Source organism: Podarcis erhardii (genome assembly GCF_964252035.2).
Source record: "Podarcis erhardii genome assembly, chromosome: 14".
Lineage (NCBI taxonomy): Eukaryota > Metazoa > Chordata > Lepidosauria > Squamata > Lacertidae > Podarcis > Podarcis erhardii.
In genome coordinates this window covers 38753985-38778963 of record NC_138503.1, presented here as the reverse complement: position 1 = coordinate 38778963, position 24979 = coordinate 38753985, and the positions used below count along the sequence as shown (strand labels likewise).

Here is a 24979-nt window from a genome sequence, read left to right as displayed (position 1 = left end):
ACTGAGCAACGGGAGCTCACCCCGTTGTGGGGATTTGAACTGCTGACCTTCTGATCAGCAAGCCCTGGGCTCTGTGGTTTAACCCACAGCGCCACCCGCGTCCCCTCCCACCTGTGCCTTACTGGATAGCAAATACTTTTTTTGTAGGGGGGCAAGCTTTTGTTTTGTCTTTTGTATCTCCCATTTGAGCTTTTTTAAAATGTAAGTTGCCCTGCATGGTATCATCTTAAGTTGGAAGGGACATTTCCCATTCTCTTAAATGCAGGAGAGCATAAGATCCATTAAGAGTGTTGTAGCACATGAAAATCAAGACAGATTTACCATGGCACTTCATCAAATGCACGAGGTGTTGCACACGGGCTCTAGGTGCTGTGCCCCTGCTCACATTTCTCCCCAGCCCACCAACCTCCACCTCCTGCCAAACTGCCTCACCTCCCAGTACCCCAAACCCCACCACTTGATTCCCTTAGACAAGGGATCATTTCCACCTTGCAGGCCAGCTTTGACAGGTGGGTTGGGCAACGCACCTGTGAATCACATAGCATCATTGTGATATTACACAATTATCAGGTGGATTGGCCTGCACACCTGTCAAGAGCCTCCTCTTGCCACAGCTGCTCATACCAACACCATTTCTGTGTCAGCAGTCGAGTGCAATGAAGATGCAAGTAGCCGGCAGTGGCATCAGAGCAGGATGGTTGCGGGGGAGCTGCTCAGTTTCACCTATTACTCTGCAGCTTACCTGGCCCACTGGCCCACCTGCTTGTCTGCCCACCTCCATCTTGCAGAACAAGAGATTTGGCACTACTTTGCATAAAAGTCACGACCTTTTTCTACAGCAAAATGCTGTTTATTCCCCAAGGAAACGGATTTACCGTCAAGGCAGTCGTGATGGTGCTATGATTTGGGATGAGTTAAAATGCAAAACTGCTCAGGACATTTGCTCCTTTTATATGAAGACAGGGCACAGATCATCCTTCTGTTCCTGACCATAGTTACTGAAGATTAATGCAAGTATTTTTAAAAAATAATCCTGTTAAACACAGGGAACTCTTCAAAAAAAATTGAGTCTTGTAGTACCTTAAAAGAGCAACACATTTTATTGTGGTATAAGTTCTGAAAAGGGGAAATCTGCAAAGATGTACCATTTGGAGGGTACTCAAAATTGTTAGAAATTCAGGGTTATTACAACATAGAATTAAAAATCCACAGAAATATTCCACTAGGAATAACATGTCCTCTAGCCCCAAGTGGATATCTTTCAACTCCCAAGTTTACATTTTTGTTTGATTTCTACTAAAGCCAAAATATTTAACAGATAATTTAAATGTTTTGACCAGGAGTGCATGTGTGTGGAGTAGGGATGGGGAGTCTGTTTCAATGGGTCCAAGAATTAAATGTTTAATGACTACCACACAGGCAATTTTTGCAGACTGGATTGTGGGCTAAAAATAAAGACAACACTCAAAGACGCGTGCTGCTCCTTGTATGTCCCTGCAGTCTTCCAAGAATGAAAGATGGAGAAGCCCCAACTCTTTAGTTCCTAATCAAAAATACTAAAAGGCAGGCATGATCCTTACCCAACTTCATTTAGAGGAAGAATGGAAAGATCAGTCAATTTCGGTTCTCTCAGTTTCCAATTTTTACATCTTAAAATTCTTCACATTTTTGCAACAATGTGGGATTTAAAAACAAAACAAAACAAAAAATCAAAAAGCCCTCTTGAAAATCCATCAGCATCTTAGGGCAAATTTCTCCTAATGCATTTGTACGCCATTTTGACTAACAAATACATTCCTTGCAAGAATCTTCCGTAATATGCATTTTTGTATGTTATTTTCATGAATACATTCATCGTTATGCATACTGTCCCCTGATATGAAATTTTTTTGGGTAAACTTTGCTTGATTGGAGAACTGCATCACAAATTTCAGATAAGTGTGAATTTTGAAGGATGGCTGTGTTTTGGTTCTCATCTTATTTCAGGATGTGTGAATTAGGTAACTTTGCCTTTCAGTGCAAAATGGATCAAATTTCTCTTCCATCCCTAGTTCAGATAGGCTTCATATAAAAATAGTATACCTGTCTGAACTTGCCCAGGCCTTAAAACTGGAAATTTCACATTTTGGTATTTGCAATTAAAATTGGAAACTACACATGACCTTAACTGCAGAGTTTTGCACTCCCTAGTTTTCCTCTGACACACACAAACTGCAAATGCAAGACACTTATTCTGGATGAGGATGGCGTGTGTGTGTGTTAAGGTGGATATAAGATATTGTCCCTCTTGCAATCCCTAATCAATTGAGGCTCTTTGTTCCTGCAATCTGTAATGCCAAAAATTCCCATTGAAGCAAATTCAATGAGAATTGATTTTTTGCAACAGAAAAAAGCAAATCACAGACCACTGACCAATTGCATCTGGAACAGCTCCTATTTGTTGATTGCTAGCAACATCCTTCCAAAGGAATGCTAGACCAGGCAGACCTCAGTCTGATCTGCAAGGTGCTGGCTAGGTTCTTAACTACGACAGCAGACTTTGGATTGTTTAAGAGATTTGCTTTGTGAATACAAAAGCAGGAGCTGTGCCAAAACACTGCAGGGTGAGTGCTGCTGTTCAGGATTCCAGCCCCACCCACCTGTCAGCTAGCATTCGCAGTCCCCCTATTGGGTTGTCTCCCCCCCCCCCATTTGACCCCCTACATGTTTTTATTACTTCTGCAAGCCTTGAGGCTCTTGCCAAGCCTGCTGATCCTATCCTCTTGTGCATGGGTGATGCAGTTTTGGCTACATAAACCACAGCACCTACAGCCTGAACACTAGAAACAGAGTGACTCATGAAACAGATGGAACAGGAATTCTTGTAAATAAGCAAACAAAGTCAAAGAAGTCAGCCCCCTCCTGTTCTAATCAGTTCCTTGAAGAGAGGAGTAGTTTCTGGAAATGAAACCTAATACCAGTAAGCTTGGAATGTACCCCACACGTTTAAGCCTGCAAAAGACGATCAACTCAGACACACACATTTTAATTCCAAAATATTCATTTATAAAGAGTGATACAGTGTGTCCCATGGTCCTCCAACCCAGAATTTCACCATAATACAAAATTGATTGCTAGCATTTTTTTACCTATTTTTATTCATTAACCTCTGATTATAATTTTAAGACACTTCATTTAAAAGCTTCTAGGCTGATAAGAGCCTCTTAAAACTTCCCAAGGCATTGTACCATTTGGAACTAATCATCCCATTCAGAAAATGGATATGGCAAGGGGAGATCACAGGTGTGAAGTGTTTTCACTTCACTGAACTGAAATCTCTGGGTGTGGAAACCTAGTGTGTCAAGGAGAAAGCTATCCTTCTCAATGTGCTAGCTTTCCACAGGCGGGCTGCTTTGGCTATAGGACAGCATCCCAACATGTTAACATCTTTACCTGTATTCTGAAGTGGTCTAGTTCCCAGAAGATCACAGCAGATAGCTTTTCTGACTGGGCAGTTCAGCTCTAAGACATGACAGCAATTAGCCAAGGCACTCCAATTTATCACCTCTTGTTTTTCCCTTGAGAAACAGCCTCTGTAAAGGGCAAATGAATGAATTCATAAAGCTGCTTGGCGTTGCCGGCATTGCCCAGAAGTTCGGCCAACTTGTCCTGAGAAAGGGTTACGAGTTCTGCAACGCTCTTAACATGATTCATTATGGCCTGGCAGTTTTTGGCATTCACACCGGGCATTTTGAGCAAGAAGTCTTGGGGACCCGGGTTGTATCTGTCCGATTCGGGGAGGCTTTCTGAATCTGCTGTGACAGCCATGGCTGTAGCTGCATCAGGCTGAGGACGCTTCCTTTTCAATTCCTCAAACAATTCAGCCGTCACGTACGGAGAGGGGCACCACAGGAATCGAAGCCGGGAGAAATGGAGAGTGAGGAGGGTGAGTTTGGATATAATGTCGTTGCTCGAGATTTCTTGATGGAGGGATCCCCGGGGAGTGAGGGAGAAGGATTTGCTGGGGTCAAACTCTATGAGAAGGACGGGGCGCTTGTAATAGCGAGACATGGAGACACACTGCGTATAAAGTCTCCCGCTGTTCAGGGAGCCAATGAGATCGCTGATGCTCTTGCGCTCCACACAGATGTCGGGGGTGAGGATGTAGTCACCGACTTCCAAGGTCACAGGCTCAATGTCAATGCCGCGACGGTGGATCAAAGACGGAAGCTCGCTACGAAATTCACGCATGTCCACGACAATACTTTGTGGCACGCCCCTCTCTTCCTGGCCACCTGAACAAAAAAAAGAAAGGGATCAGGGAAGAGAGGACATACAGTGGTACCTCGGATTACATACGCTTCAGGTTACGTACGCTTCAGGTTACAGACTCCGCTAACCCAGAAATATTACCTCGGGTTAAGAACTTTTCATCAGGTTGAGAACAGAAATCGCGCAGCGGCAGCAGGAGGCCCCATTAGCTAAAGTGGTGCTTCAGGTTAAGAACAGTTTCAGGTTAAGAACGAACCTCCAGAATGAATTAAGTACTTAACCTGTGGTACCACTGTACTGGTCTTTCTGCTGACCAGCGAGATCCACTGGATCCTAGCTTTCTAGCTGCAGTTCTGTCTCTAAACGGTTTAACAACCTCTAAGCGGTTTAACAAGGCAGTCTAAAATATTAATATACAATGTTGGCTTTCTATACGCTATAACAGCCCCCCTCCCTTGGTACCTTTTGATGAAAGGCAGCTAAGAAATACAATGTAATAATAATAGGAGTAGAGGCTCCCTCTTGCCAGCCCATCCTTTGTTATTTTCCCCTAAGAATGCCTCAGACACAGCATCATTCCAGGGCATGGGGTGTGGGGTCACCATCCTCTACCTCCCAAAAATGAAATAATATGTCTGGAGCATTATGAAGTAAAGAAAACAGCAGCTGGTTTGTTCAGAGGAAAGCTCTGCCATGGTTTGTGATAGCAGCAAAATGATGTTTTTTAGAAACTGAAGGAGGCTGCTACTGTTGGGGTAAGGCCCCCCCAATAGTAAATCCTACTCCCCCACAAATAATCAAAATGGTCTCCTTTCACCATTCAGAGCTGTGAAATTCAGAGGCCATTTGAGTTTGCCCCTAAATGATCTGGCAGCCCACTGTCTGACCACCATAAAAGATCATTACACTGATGATGTCCATGCAAATTCAGCTCAAAAGACCTGAAAGGTGCATTTAAAAACAGTCCCATAGATATCAAGAACTTACCTGCTTTGCGCGTATCAGTGGAAGCAGTCGCTGGGGTTGCATCTCTTACTAGATCCAAGTTTGTTTCATCTCTTCCTTCCCTTTCTTCAGGGATCACCATGCTGGCCTTCTCACTGAAAAACAAGAATTATGAACAGAAATGTCTGAGGCATTTTCTTCAGCATGGATGTGTTAGAATTCTAAAACCTCCCTGCTGCCGAGCTGGAGCAAAAGCTACATCAGTACCTCTCCCTCCAATCAGTTTAGGGAATTTCCACAAACAGGACATCCCTTGATGTTATTTCCCCAGTGACCGGGGTTCAGAGGCATGGAAATAGTCTACAGGCATCCTGACTAGCAGCCACTAAGCTATCTAAGTTGGTGGCCATTGCCGTATAATGAGGGATCCTATTCCATAGTTTAACTGTGCTTCCACCAACCACGGCAAGACATTGGAGCCCTGGTTCCGGATCGCCAGAAAACATAATAAACACTTGTTCCCGTTTCTTACGTTACACCAGGTGGTGCGGGAAGGAAGGGCAGGATATAATATAAATTAGTAACAGCAATAACAACAAGACTAAAGGAGCAATCCTATACAGTGCAGAGAAGACAGAGCAGCAGATTCTCCACCAGATCTGCAGCCCTGTTAGTTCCTGCCAAACAGGAGGGAAGTGGCTGTGTGTGTAGATTATTTTCCTTTTCTGCTCTGCCAGCTCTCAGGCTGGCACAGCACAGGGGCCTAACTGGAGCCCTCAACTGGAAACATGGCATTTTTAAGTCCAGTGGCTCCATCACTGGCCTTGGTCCAGCTCCAGAACATTCTGTTTTGGGGACTTATGCTACTGGCAGTAGGAAATGCCCCAATGGCTGAACCCAGGGGAGCCTGGCAGAGGGAACCTCTGCTACATCCTATCCCCCAGCAGCAGCACCAACCAAGGGTTAGGATTGCTCTTTAATTAAATAACATAGAACAATATTCATAACATTTGAGGAGGTTGTTTCAGGGGTATGCTTTGCCATTGTTTTTTTATTTTGTATTTATCTGATTTTAAGTTTCATTTAGCCAGAAAACTGGAACAGGAGAACAGATTTGCTTCTTGCAAATCAATCTGTTAAAATTCTGCCTGAAAGACTTTGCTTCGTATCTTTACAAGTAAAATGTTTATTTTTAAAATGAGAACTGAATATTCAGGGAAAGAATCTTTAATAGCTTTGAGGGGGCTCAGCTAGGGATGTGATGGCCTGGAGAGAGAGAAAACAGGAAAAAACACTTTTTTTTCTCCTGAGGATAACTCTCTTCCCCGCTGCCCCCTAAAAACCATGACTGGGAAACTTGAGGGATAGCCAAATACGCTGCTGGTCCTTAATACTGTGGCTGTATCAGACTGCTTTCTGTCCAATTTACTACATATTTTGTGACTTGTTTGCTCTGGTTGGTAGAGAAGTCTCTGAGGTCTCAGGCAAAGAAGAGTTTCTCCCCATTACTTTCTACCTGATCCATTTAGCTGGAGATGCCCCAAGCTGAACCTAGGACCTTCCGCCCGCAAAAGATGTGTTCTGCCGCTGGATGCACAGTCCCTTCCCAAGGACAATTAAGTGGGCACTAGTCCACATGAACTCCTGCAGCAGCCAACCTGTTAATCTTCAAGGTGTCACAAGGCTCTGTTGTTTGCTCTGGATACAAGGGAACATTTCTTTTCCCCCTTTGCAAATTTGACATTTTTATTATATAAGTCTATAACGATCTTTCACGGTATTCAGCTGCTTACATAAGTTTGCTACCTTGGTAACACTTGGAGTGGGTGGGGGAAGATGAAACAAGCCAGAGCTCAGAGCTGCATAGCAACAATAGGATAACCAATGTGCAGTCTCTGCCTTTCGAGCAGCTAGAAATATGCCAGCAGAAGGGGAAGATCTGGCAGAGAACTGGCTTCCACCAGAATTAGCTTTACGATTCTGCCAGCTTTAAAAGGGGGGAGATTTATTCTGCGGAAGCAAAATACATATTGTTTGACACTGCAGGGCTGGCATCTCTGGGCAGGTAGTGGGACCCCAGCACCTTGGCAGGGGTGCCTGGCCCCTCCTTTGAAAGGCCAGCATTTTCCAAGGGCAGCATGCAAGATGCACCTTACCGAATGAGTTTTTCGAAAGCTTCCTTTTCTTTCCGTAGGGCAGTAAGATAGCGTTGCTCTTCTGTCGAACCTCCATAGATAAGGAAATAAACCCTGCAAGGCAAGACACAAAGACCGCTCCAAATCCAGAAGACAGTGGCCCAAAGTCTATCGGTTCCAGCATCTTGTTCTCACAGTGGCTAATAAGATGCTGATGGGAAGCTTGGAAGTGGGATTTGAGAGCGACAGCTCTCTACCTCTATTCCCAGCTGCTGCTATTCAGAGACATACGGCCAATGACCATAGAGGCAGAACCCTAACAGTCATGTCTAGTAGTGCACTATTCTAAGCAATCCCTTTTGGGAGGTTCTCCCTCACAGGGACATGGGAAGCTGCCCTACATGCTGTGTCAAAACGACTGGTCTACCTGGCTGACTGTTGCCTACTCGGACTGGCGGCAGCTCTCCAGGTTTTCAGAGAGATTTTCAAACAGCCGCAGGCTGTTCAGGGGTCATTCTGCATGCAGAGATGATGCTCTGCCCCTGAACTGCGACCTTTTCCTCACCGAGGCTCAACGTACCTCAGAGGCCTCCCAGGCCTGCTTGCCTTAAAAATTTCCAGCTGGCGAACAAACGTCAGCTCTGCGTCGTACAGCACGACGTATCTCGGGGCCACTTCGTGCAAGACGCGAGTGAGAGCATAAGGGTCCCCACAGCCGTTCAGCGGGTGGATCACAGTGAGTGGCTCCTTTAAGATCCCATAATAGGCATCCGAGGAGAGGTTCAGGTGAAGGTCTTCGGGCTTGGCTTCTCCAATGCTCTCTTGGCTGCTGCTTAATTCCTCACAGCCTTCTTCCTCTCCCAGGTTTTCCTGCTCCTCTTTGTTCAGCATTTGGGTCAAGGTCAGCTCTGGCTTCTTTGCCTTCTTTGGTTTGGAGGAATCCGTTCTGGCTTTCTTGGCCCGTGGTTCTCTGGCACCGTTGCCCCGGCACTTGGTTGCCCTTCCGTCCTTCAGGCAGGCTACAGTGGCTTCCTTGTCCTTCCCAAAGGTTTTGTTATACAGCCTTGTTAAGAAAGCTTCTGCCCCAACCGTGATGTACTCCTTGAGCTGAGCACAAGTGCGGTCGTCGCTTGCGCAGATAAGTACTTGCCCTGCAATTGAGAAACGGTTGCCGTAATGGGATGGCATGTAGAACCGATCACCCATTCCCAGCCACCCCCCAAAATGCAGGGGGTGGGGAAGGAAAGGTTGGGACCCACAATAAAATGGTGCAGTGCGTCCTCATCACCTGTCCAGGACTCTGGCACCCTGTAGTGTTCTGTTTGGGGCTTGGAAGCAGGGGAAGCTTCAGGACAGGGAAACAGAAAACTGATACCTTCCCCTTCTTTCCCAACCTATTGTAAAACCTCCCCCTGCTATGTTACTCAACCCCAAAACTGAACACTCTGTTGCTATCAAAGGTTTTTTGGCTAAACCTTAGGAAGAGCTTCCTGATGGTAGTGCTCTTTAACACTTCCTCAGAAGATGGCAAGTTCTCTTTCACTAGAGGTTTCTAAGCTGAGGCTGGAAGGCCACCTTCTCAGCGATGCTGTGGCAGCAGATTTCCTGCACTGGCAGAGGGCTGGACCAGGTGACCTTTGAGGACTCCTCAGTGCTAAGATTACAAATGCCTTTGCTCCAGGTCTCTTGGACCGCTTTAGGACCAATGCTGATTGAACCATTAGTGCCTACTAAGAGTTGGCATCTGTCTGTCTCGAGACAAAATCGAGTGCGCCTCTGGGGGTGAAGTCAAACCACTGCATTAGCAGCACCAGTGACCTCTGATATAAATTGATGGATATGGCTAGCTTAGGCCTATTCATGTTGGGGGTGGGGGTCTAGTCTAAGGAAATGTTAGTCAGTTACACACCGATGGATGTTAAGCAGTATCAACGTTGACGTTGTTGAACTAAATAATACACAAAACATCCTGCAGGTTCCAGAAGTCACTGAGGTAAAGGTTCTTGTTGGGAACAGTCTTAGGGAAGAAGAAAAACTGCTTTGCAAGTATGATAGTAACATGTACAGTATTATATTATTATTGCTGGTGAATAATAATAATAGCTCTAGCAAGAGCAGCAACAATAACTACCTCTGCCCACCCCCATCCCACTGCCCTGCCCCTCCCAGCTCACCTGGCCCACCCAGAGCTTCACTGTTGGCATTCTCCGTTTCAATCTCCTTCAGGACTTCTCCAAGAGCCTCCCACTTTGGGTTGCTTTCCAGGATCAACTCCCTTTTCTGGTCTGGAACACAAGGTCAGCGGAAGAGTGGGGAATTAAGAATTTCTCATTACACCTTTCTTGGACGCTTTATGAATGCTGGGGAATCCGCCTGGGACTTATACATAGATTGTGCCCCGTTGAACAAACAAACATCCAGGCTGAAAGCACAAGCTGAGCATGAATTAACTGAATGGGACCTAACTTGGTCTGGATCCTGCCCTGTATGATTTAGAGCTGCTTGTTGGCTTTCTGGCCTCTTACACTCAGGCTGCATATACACCTTACATTTAAAGCACATCCCCACCCCCTGCAAAGAATTCTGGGAACTGCAGTTTACCCCCCAGAGAGATAAAAATCCCAGCAGCTCTAACAAACTACAGTTCCCAGGATTCTCTGCAGGTGTTATATGCTTTGAATGTGTGTACGTAGCCTCAGATTCATAAATTCTGAATCAGTACAGCAGCCTCTTGTGACGGCTGCAACTGCGACTGGTCGGTGAAGACCCACCAAGCTATTGTGTACTGAGTCAGACCATTGCTCCATCCAATATATCAGGCAGGGGCGTTTCACAGCCCTTTACCAGAGATCCTTTTAACTGGAGACACCGGGGGATCAAACCCGGGACCAAGTGCATTGAAAACACATGGCTTGGCACCAAACTATCCTTGGAAATGACCGTACCTTGCAAAGGCTCCCTGGCTTGCCACTCCATCACAAACCATGGTTTGCTAACTTAGACATCCTCTGAAGTTTAAACTCCTGTTTTGCTTCTTTAACCATGGGTTAATGTGATGTCCAAATTCAGCCTTAATAAAATCCTCTCTGTTATTGCCATGGATAAAGTAAATGTGTGTATGTGTGTATTTAGAGTTTGCTAATTGTCAACACAGGACGTGGGTTAAACCACAGAGCCTAGGACTTGCCGATCAGAAGGTCGGCGGTTCGAATCCCCGTGACAGGGTGAGCTCCCATTGTTTGGTCCCTGCTCCTGCCAACCTAGCAGTGCAAAAGCACATCAAAGTGCAAGTAGATAAATAGGTACTGCTCCGGTGGGAAGGTAAACGGCGTTTCTGTGCGCTGCTGTGGTTCGCCAGAAGTGGCTTAGTCATGCTGGCCACATGATCCGGAAGCTGTACGCCTGCTCCCTCGGCCAATAAAGCGAGATGAGCGCCGCAACCCCAGAGTCAGCCACAACTGGACCTAATGGTCACGGGTCCCTTTACCTTTAATTGTCAACACGGAGTTCAACATCAGACTCCTATTTTCCCTTCTCTGATCACTGTGCCATTTATACTGAAACATGAAATAAGCTTACAGTATTATTACAACGTTATCAAGGCAGGGAGATGCCCTCTTGTACCCTGCAAAGTACACTGATGTCATCATAATAATAATAAAAGCACCCATTACTATTTACAGTAATAAATTAAAAGGTTTTGCTGTACCTTTTCCTTCTCCTCCGATATCTGCTTTTTCGGCAGCTTTTCTTTTTTTATTTGCTTTGTCATCTGGGAGGCGATACACTCTGCCCCGAGCATTTAGAAACATTGACGTACTAGAATCGAGAAAAAGCCAACCTGGCAGATGGAGGGAGACAAATATATATCCGTGGCTGCAATTACAAAATGCCCACTAATTTTTTTAGCCCCCTTCTTTCCCCATCACTTCAAATTAGTTTTGCAGGGATAAAAACAACAACTTTGAAGAAAGAAGCATGCTTTTATTTCCATCTCTCAACCTAGCTAGCCTACTTCACAAGGGGTTTTTTTTGGGGGGGACACACAGGAAAACAGCCCAGCACACTGCCCTGAAGCAAATGTGTTAACAAGTACAGTGGTACCTCGCAAGACGAATGCCTCACAAGACGAAAAACTCGCTAGACGAAAGAGTTTTCCGTTTTTTGAGGTGCTTCGCAAGACGAATTTCCCTATGGGCTTGCTTCGCAAGACGAAACGTCTTGCGAGTTCTTGCGAGTTTGTTTCCTTTTTCTTAAAGCCGCTAAGCCGTTAATAGCCGCTAAGCCGTTAATAGCTGCTAAGCCGCTAATAGCCGCTAAGCCGCTAATAGCCGCTAAGCCGCTAATAGCTGTGCTTCGCAAGACGAAAAAACCGCAAGACGAAGAGACTCACGGAACGGATTAATTTCGTCTTGCGAGGCACCACTGTAATATAATATGGCCCTGAATATTGTAAAGTGGAGCAAAGAGCACAGTCTTGTTATACTGGGGTGAGTCTATGTAATTTTGCCCTGATGTTCCAGATTTAATCTACCTGGTGTAACCAAACATGGAACATACACAGCCCCACTTCCTCTCTGTCCAGGAAGAAGCTTTCTCACTTGACACTGCTGATGATATGGCCAGCTCCAGGCACTATATTATTCTTATCATCATCATCATACCTTTCATCCAAGTTGCTCAAGCTTCTCATTATGCCTCCCCTCACCATTTTATCCTCATAACAACCCTATGAGGTAGGTTAGGCTGAGAGACAGTGACTGGCATAGAGTCCCTTGGCAGGCTTCAAGGCTGAGTGGAGATCTGAACTCTTTTCAAAATCAGCAGCCTGAAAAGGGTGTGTGTGTGAGAGAGAGAGAGAGAGAGAGAGAGAGAAACCTTCACTCTGCCTAATAGTAAGGCTGGCCCCAGGATCATGTAAAACTGGCCCACACAGGGGGCACAAAGATCCCACACTTCTGACAAATGTCTCCAGCTGCTCAAAGCCCAGTCTCCATGTCCTGAGGTTCTTCCTCCTTCTGCTGCTAAGTCCTCCTTATGTAATTATCGACCAAAGAAGAAACAACAACTCAGGTTTTCTGTATGAACATTCTGCAGATCTTTTTCAAGGAACAGAAGTTCAGTGGGAGGCTGAATATATTCACTGTCAGTAAATCCTACAGCCTTATGGCTGGCTGAAAACATTTGGGAACGTTCATGCACATGTGTGTGTGTGTGTTTTTTAATTAAAACTTTACTCTTTCTTTTTTTTTAAATAGCCCAACTGATTCCTTTGTATAAAGGGGGGGGGGACTGCTCATACCTGAATTCTGACCAAAAGCTTTTTCTGAGGCTCTTAAGGACTCCAAAAGGTTAAGGAAAGTGACGCAGTCATACTGAGTCAGGTACTGTAGCAAAGTACGGAGAATCTTCAAATCTTGGACCAAAGTTTTGGTTTTTGATCCCAGCTGGTGCCAAAGAGGATCCAGATAGTGACGAATTGTCTAGAAATATAAAATTAGAAAGAACTGCTGGCACAATACTGTCATGATCTGAACTTGAACTTCAGAGGCCTTCCTAAACTTTTAACAGGTTTAGAACCCGAATCCTGGACTGTGTCTTTTTAAAATAAAAAAGACAAGTTTCTAGTCCTCATGAACACAACTGAACAATCTGGCAATAATTCCTGGCTTCTGACCCTCAGCACCCACCCTCTCACTCTCATACATGGAGCCCATGGCAGGCAGCGACCATTTTAGCTTTATCTGATATGTGTGTGACCGTGCATTGTGCCAAACCCAGAAAAGACCCAAAAAGGAGTGGGGCGGGGTGTTTGCAGGCTTTTCCAAAGGTGTTTCAAATATACACAATTTCACTTAAATAGTGTAGTGCCTTGGAACATAACTGCTGCATAAATTGGGAGTTGCCTGAACTCTATTGCCTCTATATAGAATTCAATGTGCGTTAATAATAATAACAATAATAATAATAATAATAATTTTTAATATAACAGGTTACACAAAAATAGCAAAACAAACAAAATCTACCCCCAACAATGGAATAGTTCTATGTGCATTATTATAAATACAGAGAGGGTCCCATCAATTTATTGTCTGCCAATACATGAGCATACACAATAATGCTTTCCACAGAAATAAGTGTGCATGCTGATTAAAGTGCTCTATCACCTTAGTGCAACAAATCCACTTTAAAATAAAACAACAGACATTTGCAGTTAGAAAAGTCACGGGGAAATGCACTGAAAAGTGTGGGATGAACACACAATTAAGTGGGAAGATGTACTAACACCTTCCCACACATCAGGATGAATGCTCGTTGTATAACTGTTCTACAAACAAATCAGAATGGCTGCTCAGTGAAGACCGGACATGGTCTAACCTCTGTGTAAGCTTTTGTGCAAGCAAATCAGGATAAACGCTAAACAAACATGTCTTGAGAGGCTCACCAGCTTGCCCACTTAAAGTCACAGCTGGTTCCACTAGAAATCTCCCCCTCCACTTTCAGGGTCAGTAGATCAAGGCTGTTCAGCACAGATATATGGATTTTTACAAAGAACAATTCCAACCATGTTATGATCCTGGCACACAATGCCCAAACAAAAGAACGTTTATTTCATTGTTAACAAGCTTACAATGAGCCAGCCAGAGTCTTGGAGAGCTAATAAAACACTCTTTTATGTAAAAACACAGTTAAACTATTAACAGATGTCTAAATCCCTCCATTAAAAAAAAAAGATAGCAGACTTTCCTCCCCTAAACAAAGTGCAGCTGTTGGGAAGGAAGGACAGTCAATTGGAGAGCTCTGGCCTGCCTGAGCCTGTGACATGCAAGAGACTTTGCCAAAGAAAGGATCGCATCGCTTCATTGCAAAAAAAAACACAGCTCTGCAATCTGGAAAGAAGATCACCAAGTTAATGAAGACAAGGGAACATGCCATTAATGAATCTGCAATTGCCAAGCAATGTGCAGTGCTTTTGTAAGCTGGCCCACAGGCAAGAGAAATATTTCACTATTCTGCTCTCCTTGTGAACTAGCCAAGCCCTTCATCTGAGCCGGGATCCTGCTCCGGAATGCACTTTAAAATTGCCAGAGCTGAGCTCTGGGGAGAGATGTGAGCTCATAATCCAGACGAGACTACCCCAAACATGTGCAGATGTCAGGGCTGGGCTGGGGGCAAGCAGACTGAGTCGAGCCAGGAGCCAGGAGAAAGGCCAGTGGTTGGAACCTATGCGTAAGATAGGACCAGCAGGACAAATGAGGAAACAGGAGCGAAGAACAAGCCAGGCATCAAGGATAAGACAGGGTACACACAAGTCTTGTTTGAGCCAGGGGCAGTTGGACAAGGAAGCCCTTCCTGCCTAGCTGGGAGGAGTCAGTCCAAAAGGTTCTTCACCAAGAAGGCAGCCACCTGAAATTCAGTGGCTCATGGCAGAAAGCAGCCAGACATTAATTCCAGCAGTTCCCTCAAGTTAGGTAAACCATAGCTGTTTGACTCCTTCACTGAAGTTATGGGTGGATGTTCATCTGTTGGGGGCGCTGTGGTTGCACTTTTCTGCACCGCAGACCCTGCCCTGAGCAAAAGGTTTGACAAGGCAACTTCCACAGTTCTTTCCAACTCTATGATTCTGCAGCCAGCTGAGCAAACAGACACCTGGGATACAGGTAAATGGAATCCACACCGGACATTGTAGGAGTCCAACGAGACAGAATCCTCCATCTCTTTACAAAGAAGCTGAATACTGCTGCCCTGACTGAGTGACGGAGATGTATGCCCATGATCCCTGAGCAGATTCAGAAGAGTGAGCCAAGTGGGAAGTGCAATGGAATTGGGATGTTGTCTAGCTATGCTCTGCTGCTTTCAATGGAATACGTTACAGCTGTGTATACATATTATGTGGGGTGGGAGGGAATTGTAAACTATAATGTCCAAAGGAAAGGAACTGCAGAAAAGCACAGAGAGTGATGGTTAACAAATGTTAACAGCGGCATAAACCAGGAAAGGGGAAACCTGCGGCCCTCCAGATGTCTTTGGACGACAACTCCCATCAGCAGGCAGATAAAACAAAGGAGATTCAGGACAGATAAAAGAATGTATTTCTTCACGCAACACAGAGTTAAACTATGGAACTGGTGCCCACAGGAGGCTGTGAAAGCAACCAACTTGAATGGCTTTAAAAGGGGATTAGACATATTCATGGAAGAGAGGGCTACTGATGGCTTCTAGCCAGGATGGCTAGACAAGAACCAATGGAGTCAGCAATGCTTCACCAGTTGCTGAAACCACAGGAAGGGAGAGTGCTGTTGTGCTAAAATCCTGCTCTTTCTCACAGGCATCTGGTTGGCCACTGTAAGAACAGGATGCTGGGCTAGATGGGCCACCGCCCTGATCCTGCAGACTCTCGGTTATTCCTGACTCTTGGCCCTATTGGCTGGGAATGAGGAGAGCCGGTGTCCAACAACATCTGGGAGGCTGCAGGTTGTCCAGTCCCTTCTTAAAGCTGTGCTCATCATCACAGGGAACATTCACAGCCCTTCAAGGATGGTGTAGCAGCCAAGGACCCCAATGCCGCTGACTGCACTGCCTGTGCCCATATAAAAAACCAACGCTAGAGGCCGATAAGAAAAGTCCAAGAATAAAAACAACGACAGTTGAAAGTGCTACCTTGTCAAAAGCTTTCCCGATAGCATCTTCCAGCGACAGATCCTCTGCTTCAAGAGCTGGGTTGCACTGCTTTAGTTCTTTCAAACACGCGTTCAGGATGTCCAGAATGGAACTCTGGATGGCTCGCATGGCCGGGGTCATGCTGACATGCATTTCAACCACTTCGGGCTTGTGTCGCTCTAGGAAGGAGTGCACTGCTACGTGGAACCTGGGAAGAGAAAGGCGGGCTGGTGTTAGGGAGAAGGATGTCAAGAGACACACGCAAATCCCAAGCCTCTTCCCCCACCTGGACAAGAAATGGCAAAAATAGATGTGAGCTCCCTGCCCACAATGCCTCACTCCTATGGTGCCCCTGATGGGGCCTTTTTGGATTTTTGCTGGGCTTGTTTCTGGGTTATTGCAGGGGTCAGCAAGGTTTATCTTGCCTGGGCCAGATCGGTCCCGCAGAGATCCCTCCGTGGGCCGGATCGCACGCATGTGTGAGCGCGCCTGCCCGCGATTTCTGGCACCACAGAAGTGAGTCCCCGTGCTGCGCTGTGCCGGTTTAGCACAGCACGCGAGCGGGCAGCTCAGTTCGGGAGCGGCTCGTGAGCCGGTCATACAACCTCCACGGGCCACTTCTGGCCCATGGGCCTTAGGTTGCTGAACCCTGGGTTATCGGGACAGTTTTAATTACCGTATTTTTTGCTCTATAAGACTCACTTTTTCCCTCCTAAAAAGTAAGGGGAAATTTGTGTACGTCTTATGGAGCGAATACAGGCTGCGCAGCTATCCCAGAAGCCAGAACAGCAAAAGGGATTGCTGCTTTCACTGCGCAGCAATCCCTCTTGCTGTTCTGGCTTCTGAGATTCAGAATTTTTTTTTTTCTTGTTTTCCTCCTCCAAAAACTAGGTGCGTCTTGTGGTCTGGTGCGTCTTATAGAGCGAAAAATACAGTAAATGCCATGTTTTATCTATTCTTCCGTTTTGGCTTTCCCCCCATTTTGGAAGCCGCTTAGAGACTTTTTTTGCAGCAACTAAAAAGTCAAATAAATGAATGATGCCCCTCAGAACAAGACAAGGGTTAGATAGTTGTAGAGAGCCTTAGGAACACCTACTCTGCCACCACCTACGCAGCTGCAGAAGACTAAAGCAGAAGGATAAGGTAGCAGGAGTGGTCAGCACATGGATTGGCAGCAGCTGGTCCACTTCACCTCGGGCAGCACAAAGTCTTGTGCCCGCCCTGTTTACTGCTCACCTTGCACATCTAGGAGCACCCATCATTTGCCTTGGTCCCCAGCAGCAGGAAACCAAAGATATACTGCTCCGGATCCTGGAGGTTCTGTTTTTGCATAATTGCTGCTGATCAACATTATCTGCCCTGGCTGTGATCAATTCATCTGCCTAGTTACCAAGGAAGAATGGCCTCACCTTGGCCAGAGGTAAAGCTTCCTCACAAAGAGATTTCTCATCACTCTTTCCACGTGACAGAAGCCAGTACTGAAGGCCACGGCATTGTCTGTAAAGGCCTTAATGAAACCCTGCTTGTTCTTCTGGCGATAGAGTCGCAAGATAAAAGCTTCCTGGCAAGACTCAATGATTCTGTGGGCTTTGTACACCAAAATACCTGGCAGAACAACAAGACGAATAAACTCGGGTCATACATACAGGAGAAAAGCAAAGAAAACAACAATAAAGCACAGGACGTGATATTTTGCAGAGTAGGCCATGAGTTTCAAAGGTTCAACCAATTAAAAAGAGCATGACACCATCTAACTTTCCTTCGGCTTTTCCCCCACTGATGGAATTCAGCGGGGCTCAGATCTTTCCCGCCTTCAATGCCGCACCAGTGAAAATGCTGCAACAATTTAAAATGTGTTAATTGCCAGTGAGTAGGAAAAGGTAGCTTCTACTCAAAACAACAAACCAAACAAGAAAGATGGCAAGAACTCCCAACTTTAATTTATTTATAGGAGCGTTCTCGGAACACAGCAACGGTACAATGGCATTTGCAGCCTGAACACTGGAAATAAAACCAACCATACAGGTAAAGTGGGAGTCTGCTACCCTGTTGCTTTAAACTATTTGTAAGAAATAATGGCATTTTGGTGGACAACAAGCAAACAAAGTGACAATAAAATCCTCTGAAACGTGCTAGGACATGTGAAGACAGTGGATTGGAATCATATCTAAAGAGTATGATTTGCACTGCATTTCCTTTTGGAGATCCACCTTTAAACACTTGGTCATTTCCCTGTATAAGGCAGTGGGGAACCTTAGGCCCATGCAATAAATGCAACCCCTTCTCTACCAGACCCTGGGAATTCTTCTTGGGCCCCCACCTTCCTTGCCCCTCCTTAACATCCTGAATGCTTTTACCTAGCTGAAATGTGTCCTTGAACTCTGATAACTGATAGGGCTGTGTGTGTGTGTGTGTGTGTGTGTGTGTGTGTGTAGAAGCTTGCCTATAGTACAAAGGTTAAATTTACTTTTCTGGCTGCACCCACGTTTGCCTCTGGCCCCGCCCAACTCTGGCACATGGCCTTCTGAAAGAAAAGTAACTCACAGAATGAAAATGTTTTCCCATCCCTACTCTATAGGGAAAAGATTTTTTATTTTATTTTTAAATAGGGTAAGGGCGTCATACTAACTTATAGAGCTGAATACAGCTACTGACGTCCTTTTCTGTGTCCTAAGCCACAGCAGATTTTAAAAATAGGTACAGTTTATTAAAACTGTAAGTTTTCTCCAATGGTAAGCCTACTCAGAGTAGACCCACTGGAATGAATAGACACGGTTAAGTCTCTTAATTTCAATGGCTCTACTGTTAAGTAAAAGCAAATTGGCAACAACCCTGTATGTTTCTGCCACCTTTCCTCCTCAAAGCTCCAAGTACAGTGGTACCTCAGATGCTCCAGTCTTCCAGTTTACTAACTACTGGATTTTGAAGAATCATGAGCTGCAAAGGTGAGTGTGAGAGGGAGATGCTTTGCTTCTTGTTGTCTGCGATGGCCTTAAGGTGTGTAGCCATAGTTGAGAGTAATCACAGTAAAGTGGTACCTCAGGTGAAGTACTTAATTTGTTCCGGAGGTCCGTTCTTAACCTGAAGCACCACTTTAGCTAATGGGGCCTCCCGCTGCTGCCGTGCCGCCAGAGCACGATTTCTGTTTTCATCCTGAAGCAAAGTTCTTAACCTGAAGCACTTTTTCTGGGTTAGCAGAGTCTGTAACCTGAAGCGTATGTAACCTGAAGCATATGTAACCCGAGGTACCACTGTAGCATAGTTGGTTCTCTACCTGGCACCCATCCTGCAGATGAGGAAGCTTTTCCCCCCACATTCAGCGGAGGGCAAGGCCAGTGGCAAAAGAAGGCAGAGCAATATATGTGAATTTTACTTTTGTATCACTAGGCTAGTTTCTGCACACATTCGCACACCCCTTTCCAGCCAAAGAAGTAAGGCGTTATCAAAAGGACAAATTCCAGCCAGGCAGAAGCACTCCAGGAGGAAACCAGACAGGGACAGAGAGAGGTGTGACCCTCTGAGGAGAGACTCAAGGGCCAGGCAAAGCGGCTTGGAGGCCACATTCAGCCTTCATGCCTGAAGTTCCGTATCCCTGTTGTAGGTGGTTAGACTGAAGGAGACAGACTGGTTCAAGGTGCCTAAGTGAGCTTCAAGGCTGAACTTGGAATCCCAGCTTCTCCACATCTTTCCCACTCTGTATCCCTTACACTACACTGGTTCTCAGCATATGGAAACTGAACCCTAGGCAGGATAAACTCCAGAGACGCTTGCATGGCTTGGTCACAAATCTGCAGCTTGCTCAGCATAGGATCTAATTAAGGCTTTATGTCATACTGACCTCTAGTGGGAGAAAGTTTTTATGACACCACATCTATTTAAAGCAGTAAAGGCTCCCCCCCCACCCCCCATGAATCCTGGGGACGGTAAATTCTCAGTACCCTTAATGAACTACAGTTCCCAAGACTGTCCATGAATGCTTTAATTGTATGGTGTGGATATCAGCCCAGTCTTTGAGATATAAAAGACTCTTTGTTGTAGAAGAGCAAGGTGCCATTTCAATAATAAACTTTATATCTGCAGAATTGTGGATGAGTTAGCACAAGGAAACCATGTTTCTCAGCCTAGACTTATATTACGTTTACATTCTGAGCGGTGAGTGGGGAAGAGGGTTCAAATCCGCTTTCTCTCGTGGTAAGATCTTACCGCTGATAAGATCTGAAGGGATTCGGTCGGTCAGGAAATCCACCACCAGAATCCGGCTGGTGGCAAAAATGACACCCCCTTGGGTGTAAACTTCATAGCGGTTGCTGCTTGCAATTTCATTTGTGACGCGTCGAGGAAGATGAGCTACGTTATCAGTCCTCAGCTGGTCGATAAAAAACTCCTAAAACCAAAATAAAATTATTCACAACAAATCCAACGTGGAGTAAGCGGGGAGGGAGAAACTTTGTGCAGATATAGAGTAAGAAGCAGTGCAAAAGCTATGATTAAATACAATATTAAATATTCAATAATCAATGGAACCTGCCAACAAAACGTTATGGCGGAACGCTCCTGCTCTGAGTTTCAACCAGCAGTGCAGGCTGATCCATTAGGGCAGATGAGGCACTGTCTGATAGCTGAATCACCAATATTTACTTCTGAGTAAACATGCTTTGAATCATGCTGAAAATACAAATGCCAATTCTATTGCTTTCTTAGTGTGTAAGAGCTAGTGAGCCACAGCATTAGGGTAGGCATAGCAATCAGCTGAGCACCTAAAGTTTGCCCGGAGTCCAACACTTCATGAAATCATAATTCTGATGAAGCTTCAAGACTTGACCTGCTGCTTTTAAAAACTGACATTTTAAAAAGTTGCTCTTACTTTATTTTTGTTATGTTTTGCTTTTCTGCGCTTTTAGTCTGATCCGGGCATTTAAACTTTGATTAACACTGTTAGAAATAGGAATAATGCATGACATTGTATAAAAAGTTAATTTCATTGTTTCATAGTATTATATGAGCAAGATACCACCTGGGGCTCTTTGCTCATGGTCCTCCCAACCTAATGTCAGGTCAGATTGGCACAGACCTGCAGCGGGGCCTTTTCAGTGGTGCCCCCCCTCTGGGCATCTGCATTTAGATCAAGTATGGGGAACCCCTTCCCCTTCCAGATGTTGCTGTACCGCAATTCCCATCATCTGTGGTCACTGGCCATGCTGTAGCTGATGTAGTTCATCAACATCTGGAGAGTCAGAGGTTCCCTATACATGAATCAGATATTGACTGAATACTGCTTAGTTTCAATACACCTTTGGTTTTCTGAGGTTCTTCTGTCATTTCATACAAGTTTTGGCTTTATCTGCCACTGTTGCTTATTTGTTCAGTTTCTGACACCTGTGCTTTATTTACATTTTCACTGCCTTACAGAACAAACCGCCCTGTGAATAAGGGAAGCAGCATCTAGTTAGCAAGGCAAAATACCACCACCATCACCTCTTTAAATAGACCACATTAATTTTGTTTAAGAAATGCTATTTTAAAAACCCATTATTCATATTGCTCTTACATAACCTGCCATTGGGGAGCTTGTCAGCTGAAAAGTGGGAAGGAAATGCTTAAAATAAACAATTATTATTTCTCATGCATATAGCACAGTCAGCATGCCTGGTGTTTTACAGAGCTTAATGAACCTTTGTCCCTCCAGATGTTGCTGAACGAAAATGTGCATCCACTGACCATGTTCTTGAGGGCTGAAGGGAGCTGTAATTCAGCAACATCTGGAGACCCCAAGGTTCCTCACACTTGGTTTAAGAGAACATGTCCCTGCTCCAAGGAGATTAGAATCTAAAATTAAACACAGGGCGGAGGACTAAGGGATGGGATGAGCAGTGGAGGCAGGTATAAACAGAGAAAAATCAAGCTGTTGTTTCACTTGCACTGCCCTGGCTCCCACAGGATGAATGCATTCATAGAATCATAAAATAGTTGGAAAGAACCACAAGGATCATCTAGTCCAACTCCTGCAATGCAGGAAACTTTTGCCTAATGTGGGGCTCGAACCCATGACCCTGAGTTCTACAAACTGATCTATTTTCATTCTGATTTTGGTTTCTAGTAGAAACTTTAATGAGGGACGCGGGTGGCGCTGTGGGTTAAACCACAGAGCCTAGGACTTGCCGATCAGAAGGTTGGCGGTTCAAATCCCTGCGACGGGGTGAGCTCCCGTTGCTCAGTCCCTGCTCCTGCCAACCTAGCAGTTCGAAAGCACGTCAGAGTGCAAGTAGATAAATAGGTACCACTCAGGCGGGAAGGTAAACAGTGTTTCCGTGCACTGCTCTGGTTCGCCAGAAGCAGCTTAGTCATGCTGGCCACATGACCCGGAAGCTGTATGCCAGCTCCCTCGGCCAATAAAGCAAGATGAGCGCCGCAACCCCAGAGTCGGCCACGACTGGAACTAATGGTCAGGGGTCCCTTTACCTTTAGAAACTATAATGCTCAAATCACTATGGTACTAAGCAAGGGCCAAAGGCACAGCAGGTGCAAGGCATGGCAAAGCAAGCTAAAACACTGGTCCCCGGACTCCTGTGATAAAGGAGTGGAGCAGGCATGGCTTAGTGCAGAGTGTGTGGCATCTTTTGACTGGGCAGGTAAACGGGAACTGCTTCTGGTGGATTGGGCTTGAGCTGATGCAGGCACTGGCATCTCTGTGATCTAGGTGGCAAGAGGAGGAGACAGCACCTGTGCAAAACTAGATTTGGCACCTGGCACCTCCTTTGGAGGTAGAGGCTTGCCAGCAGGAATTAAAGGAAGAGAAGGCTCTGGCAGGGTGAGAGGCCAGACTGGTTTGAGCTGAATGACACGAGCACTAGGTCCCTCCCCAGGATTAGCCTCCTCAACTGCTGCATCCCCACGGGCAGCTCTGATGTCTCAGGAGGCCTGAATGAGCCCCATCCCAACCCACTGTGTTCCTCCCCAAACACTGGCCTCCAGTCCTTCAAGCTCCTTTCACTCCTTATCTTGACACGACCAATAAGATGGCTCCACAGGACTCATGACATGCATGTATTCAAGCTTAGTTATAGTCTGAGTCACATGCAACTTTCTCCAGTTCACAGCATAAAAACAGAAAGCAAAAAACACAAAATACGTAATAAAAACAAGAACAAAAAAAACCACTCACAAACCAGTAACTCCCTCCCTGGGCAGGTGTACTAAGAATAGGCCCTTTTCGGTGCTGGCCCCATATCATCCTCCATGAGGTTCACACATCTCTTGCTCTAGTGCAGTGTCTCCCAACCTTGGGTCTCCAGCTGTTTTGGGGCTACAACTCCCATCATCCATAGCTGGCAAGACCAGTAATAATGATGATGATGATGACGATGATGATAATAATAATAATAATAATTTTATTATTTATACTCCTCTCATCTGGCTCTGTTTCCCCAGCCACTCTGGGCAGCTTCCAACCAAATATTAAAAATACATTAAAACACCAGTCTTTAAAAACTTCCCCAAACAGGGCTGCCTTCAGATGTCTTCTAAGCGTCAGATAGTTGTTTATTTCTTTGACACCTGATGTGGTTAGGCATTATGGGAAATGTAGTCTGAAAACAGCAAGGTTGGGAAACACCGCATACAGTGCCTTTTAAAGGAACTTTCAAGAAGTCTTTCTTTCGACCCTCTTTTTGCTTTTGCAGCTCTTTTGGGAGGGGTGCAATTCTCCGTTTCCCATTGTTTGTTTGCGTGCCTGGGCTTGCCTCTTTTGGGGGTGGGGGGTGTTTTGTGCACGTTGCCTTGAGAGGACCCCTGCCCTGCCCTGAGCAGCGGAGCAGCCCCTCTGAATAGCGAAGACTGAGGGAAGCTCCTCCCGGGCCCCGAGGCGCCTCTGCCTACCTCCTCTGGCGGGCTGGTGTTCAGCACCAGCACCAGCCTGGCCGGCTCGCAGTAAAGGCGGAGGAAGCGCAGGAGGAGGCGGTCGATGCCCAGCCCGCGGGCGCACACCACCAGCCCGTCGTCGTGGAAGAGGTCCAGGAAGATCTGGTTCTCGTGCTCCAGCGGCACCGCAGCCGGAACAGCCGCCGAAGAAACCGCCATGACAAGTCGCTGTCAAAGAGCCGCGGCTCCCACTGCACATGCGCAAACCGGGAAGCGAACGTACTACTACGGGAAGGAAGCCTCAGGCTCTCAATGCCGGAGAGATAAAAACTTGAAGAGTGACACGCGCACGCAGAATCCTTAAACTCCCCATGGAAATGGAAAGTCTCCGTTGTTCGCGGGTAATGGCGCGCGCCTCCCCCCCTCCCCCCCACCCGCGGCCTTGCTGTGAAAGCGTCGCCTTCCCACGTGTTGTTTTACGTCGGGAAGGAAGAGTGGGGAAGTTGTTCGAGGTTTAGACCGGAAGTGTGCGACTCTACATTTTTAGTTCTCTATAGATAAGGGGAAGTGACGCGGGGAGGGGGAGGGGAAGAGAAACGCAGCATAGAAATAGGAAAAGTGTAGAGTGACAATGTGTGGTCGGGACTCGCAAGTCCCATCAGCTCCACTCAGGGGGGCCCGATGGTCAGCGATGATGGGACTTGTAGTCAAACAACGTGGGGCGGGCGGTGGGCTCCCCGTTCCTGATTTAAAAGCAATAGCCGGATTACTGCAAGCTCCCTCGGTTGCAAATAAAGGAGGGGAGGGCGGGCCGTGGCTGAGAAACCGCGACTTCAGCTGGACAGAGATGTCGTCCACGATTCACATTGCAGGTTCGAAGTGGGGTTAATTCTGGCTCAGGTTCACCGGGCAAAATGTTGCTGCTGCGGCTCGTTTGTTTTCAAGACGTTGCTTCAGCAAAGGTATCGGAGTAATGAAATGGCACAGGAAAACCTGTCTGCTCCACTGACTTACATGCAGATGCACAGAACTTTTAAACGTCGTTTGGAGACTTGCGAAAGCGAAACGCCGCCAGTAAAAAGACCAGCGTCAGAGCACAATCCTCCCTACGACTGCTCAGGTGCCCAAAG

General features: G+C 46.0%; 1 protein-coding gene and 1 long non-coding RNA gene across 4 annotated transcripts in view; one reads left to right on the top strand and one right to left on the bottom strand.

Moving 5' to 3' along the window:
• The window catches only part of LOC309329365, an 11546-nt gene extending 9758 nt beyond the window's left edge, over nt 1-1788 (top strand). For 2 of the 3 annotated variants that reach the window (XR_014151079.1, XR_014151081.1), the window contains one exon: nt 1420-1788. This is a non-coding gene — a long non-coding RNA (uncharacterized lncRNA). The remainder of the gene's footprint in view (nt 1-1419) is intronic. The other variant, XR_014151080.1, reaches the window with a different exon arrangement.
• Nucleotides 1789-3022: 1234 nt separating this feature from the next.
• Nucleotides 3023-24234, bottom strand: ERCC4 (ERCC excision repair 4, endonuclease catalytic subunit). The gene is made up of 11 exons (XM_081839669.1): nt 23868-24234; nt 20196-20376; nt 17402-17597; nt 15993-16200; nt 12634-12814; nt 11041-11172; nt 9506-9616; nt 7912-8482; nt 7353-7445; nt 5239-5351; nt 3023-4274 (listed from the first exon to the last, which is right to left on the bottom strand). The coding sequence occupies exons 1-11, from the start codon at nt 24066-24068 to the stop codon at nt 3541-3543; spliced, it is 2721 nt and encodes a 906-aa protein (XP_081695795.1). The 5' UTR covers nt 24069-24234; the 3' UTR covers nt 3023-3540.
• Between the last annotated feature and the right edge of the window lie 745 nt (nt 24235-24979).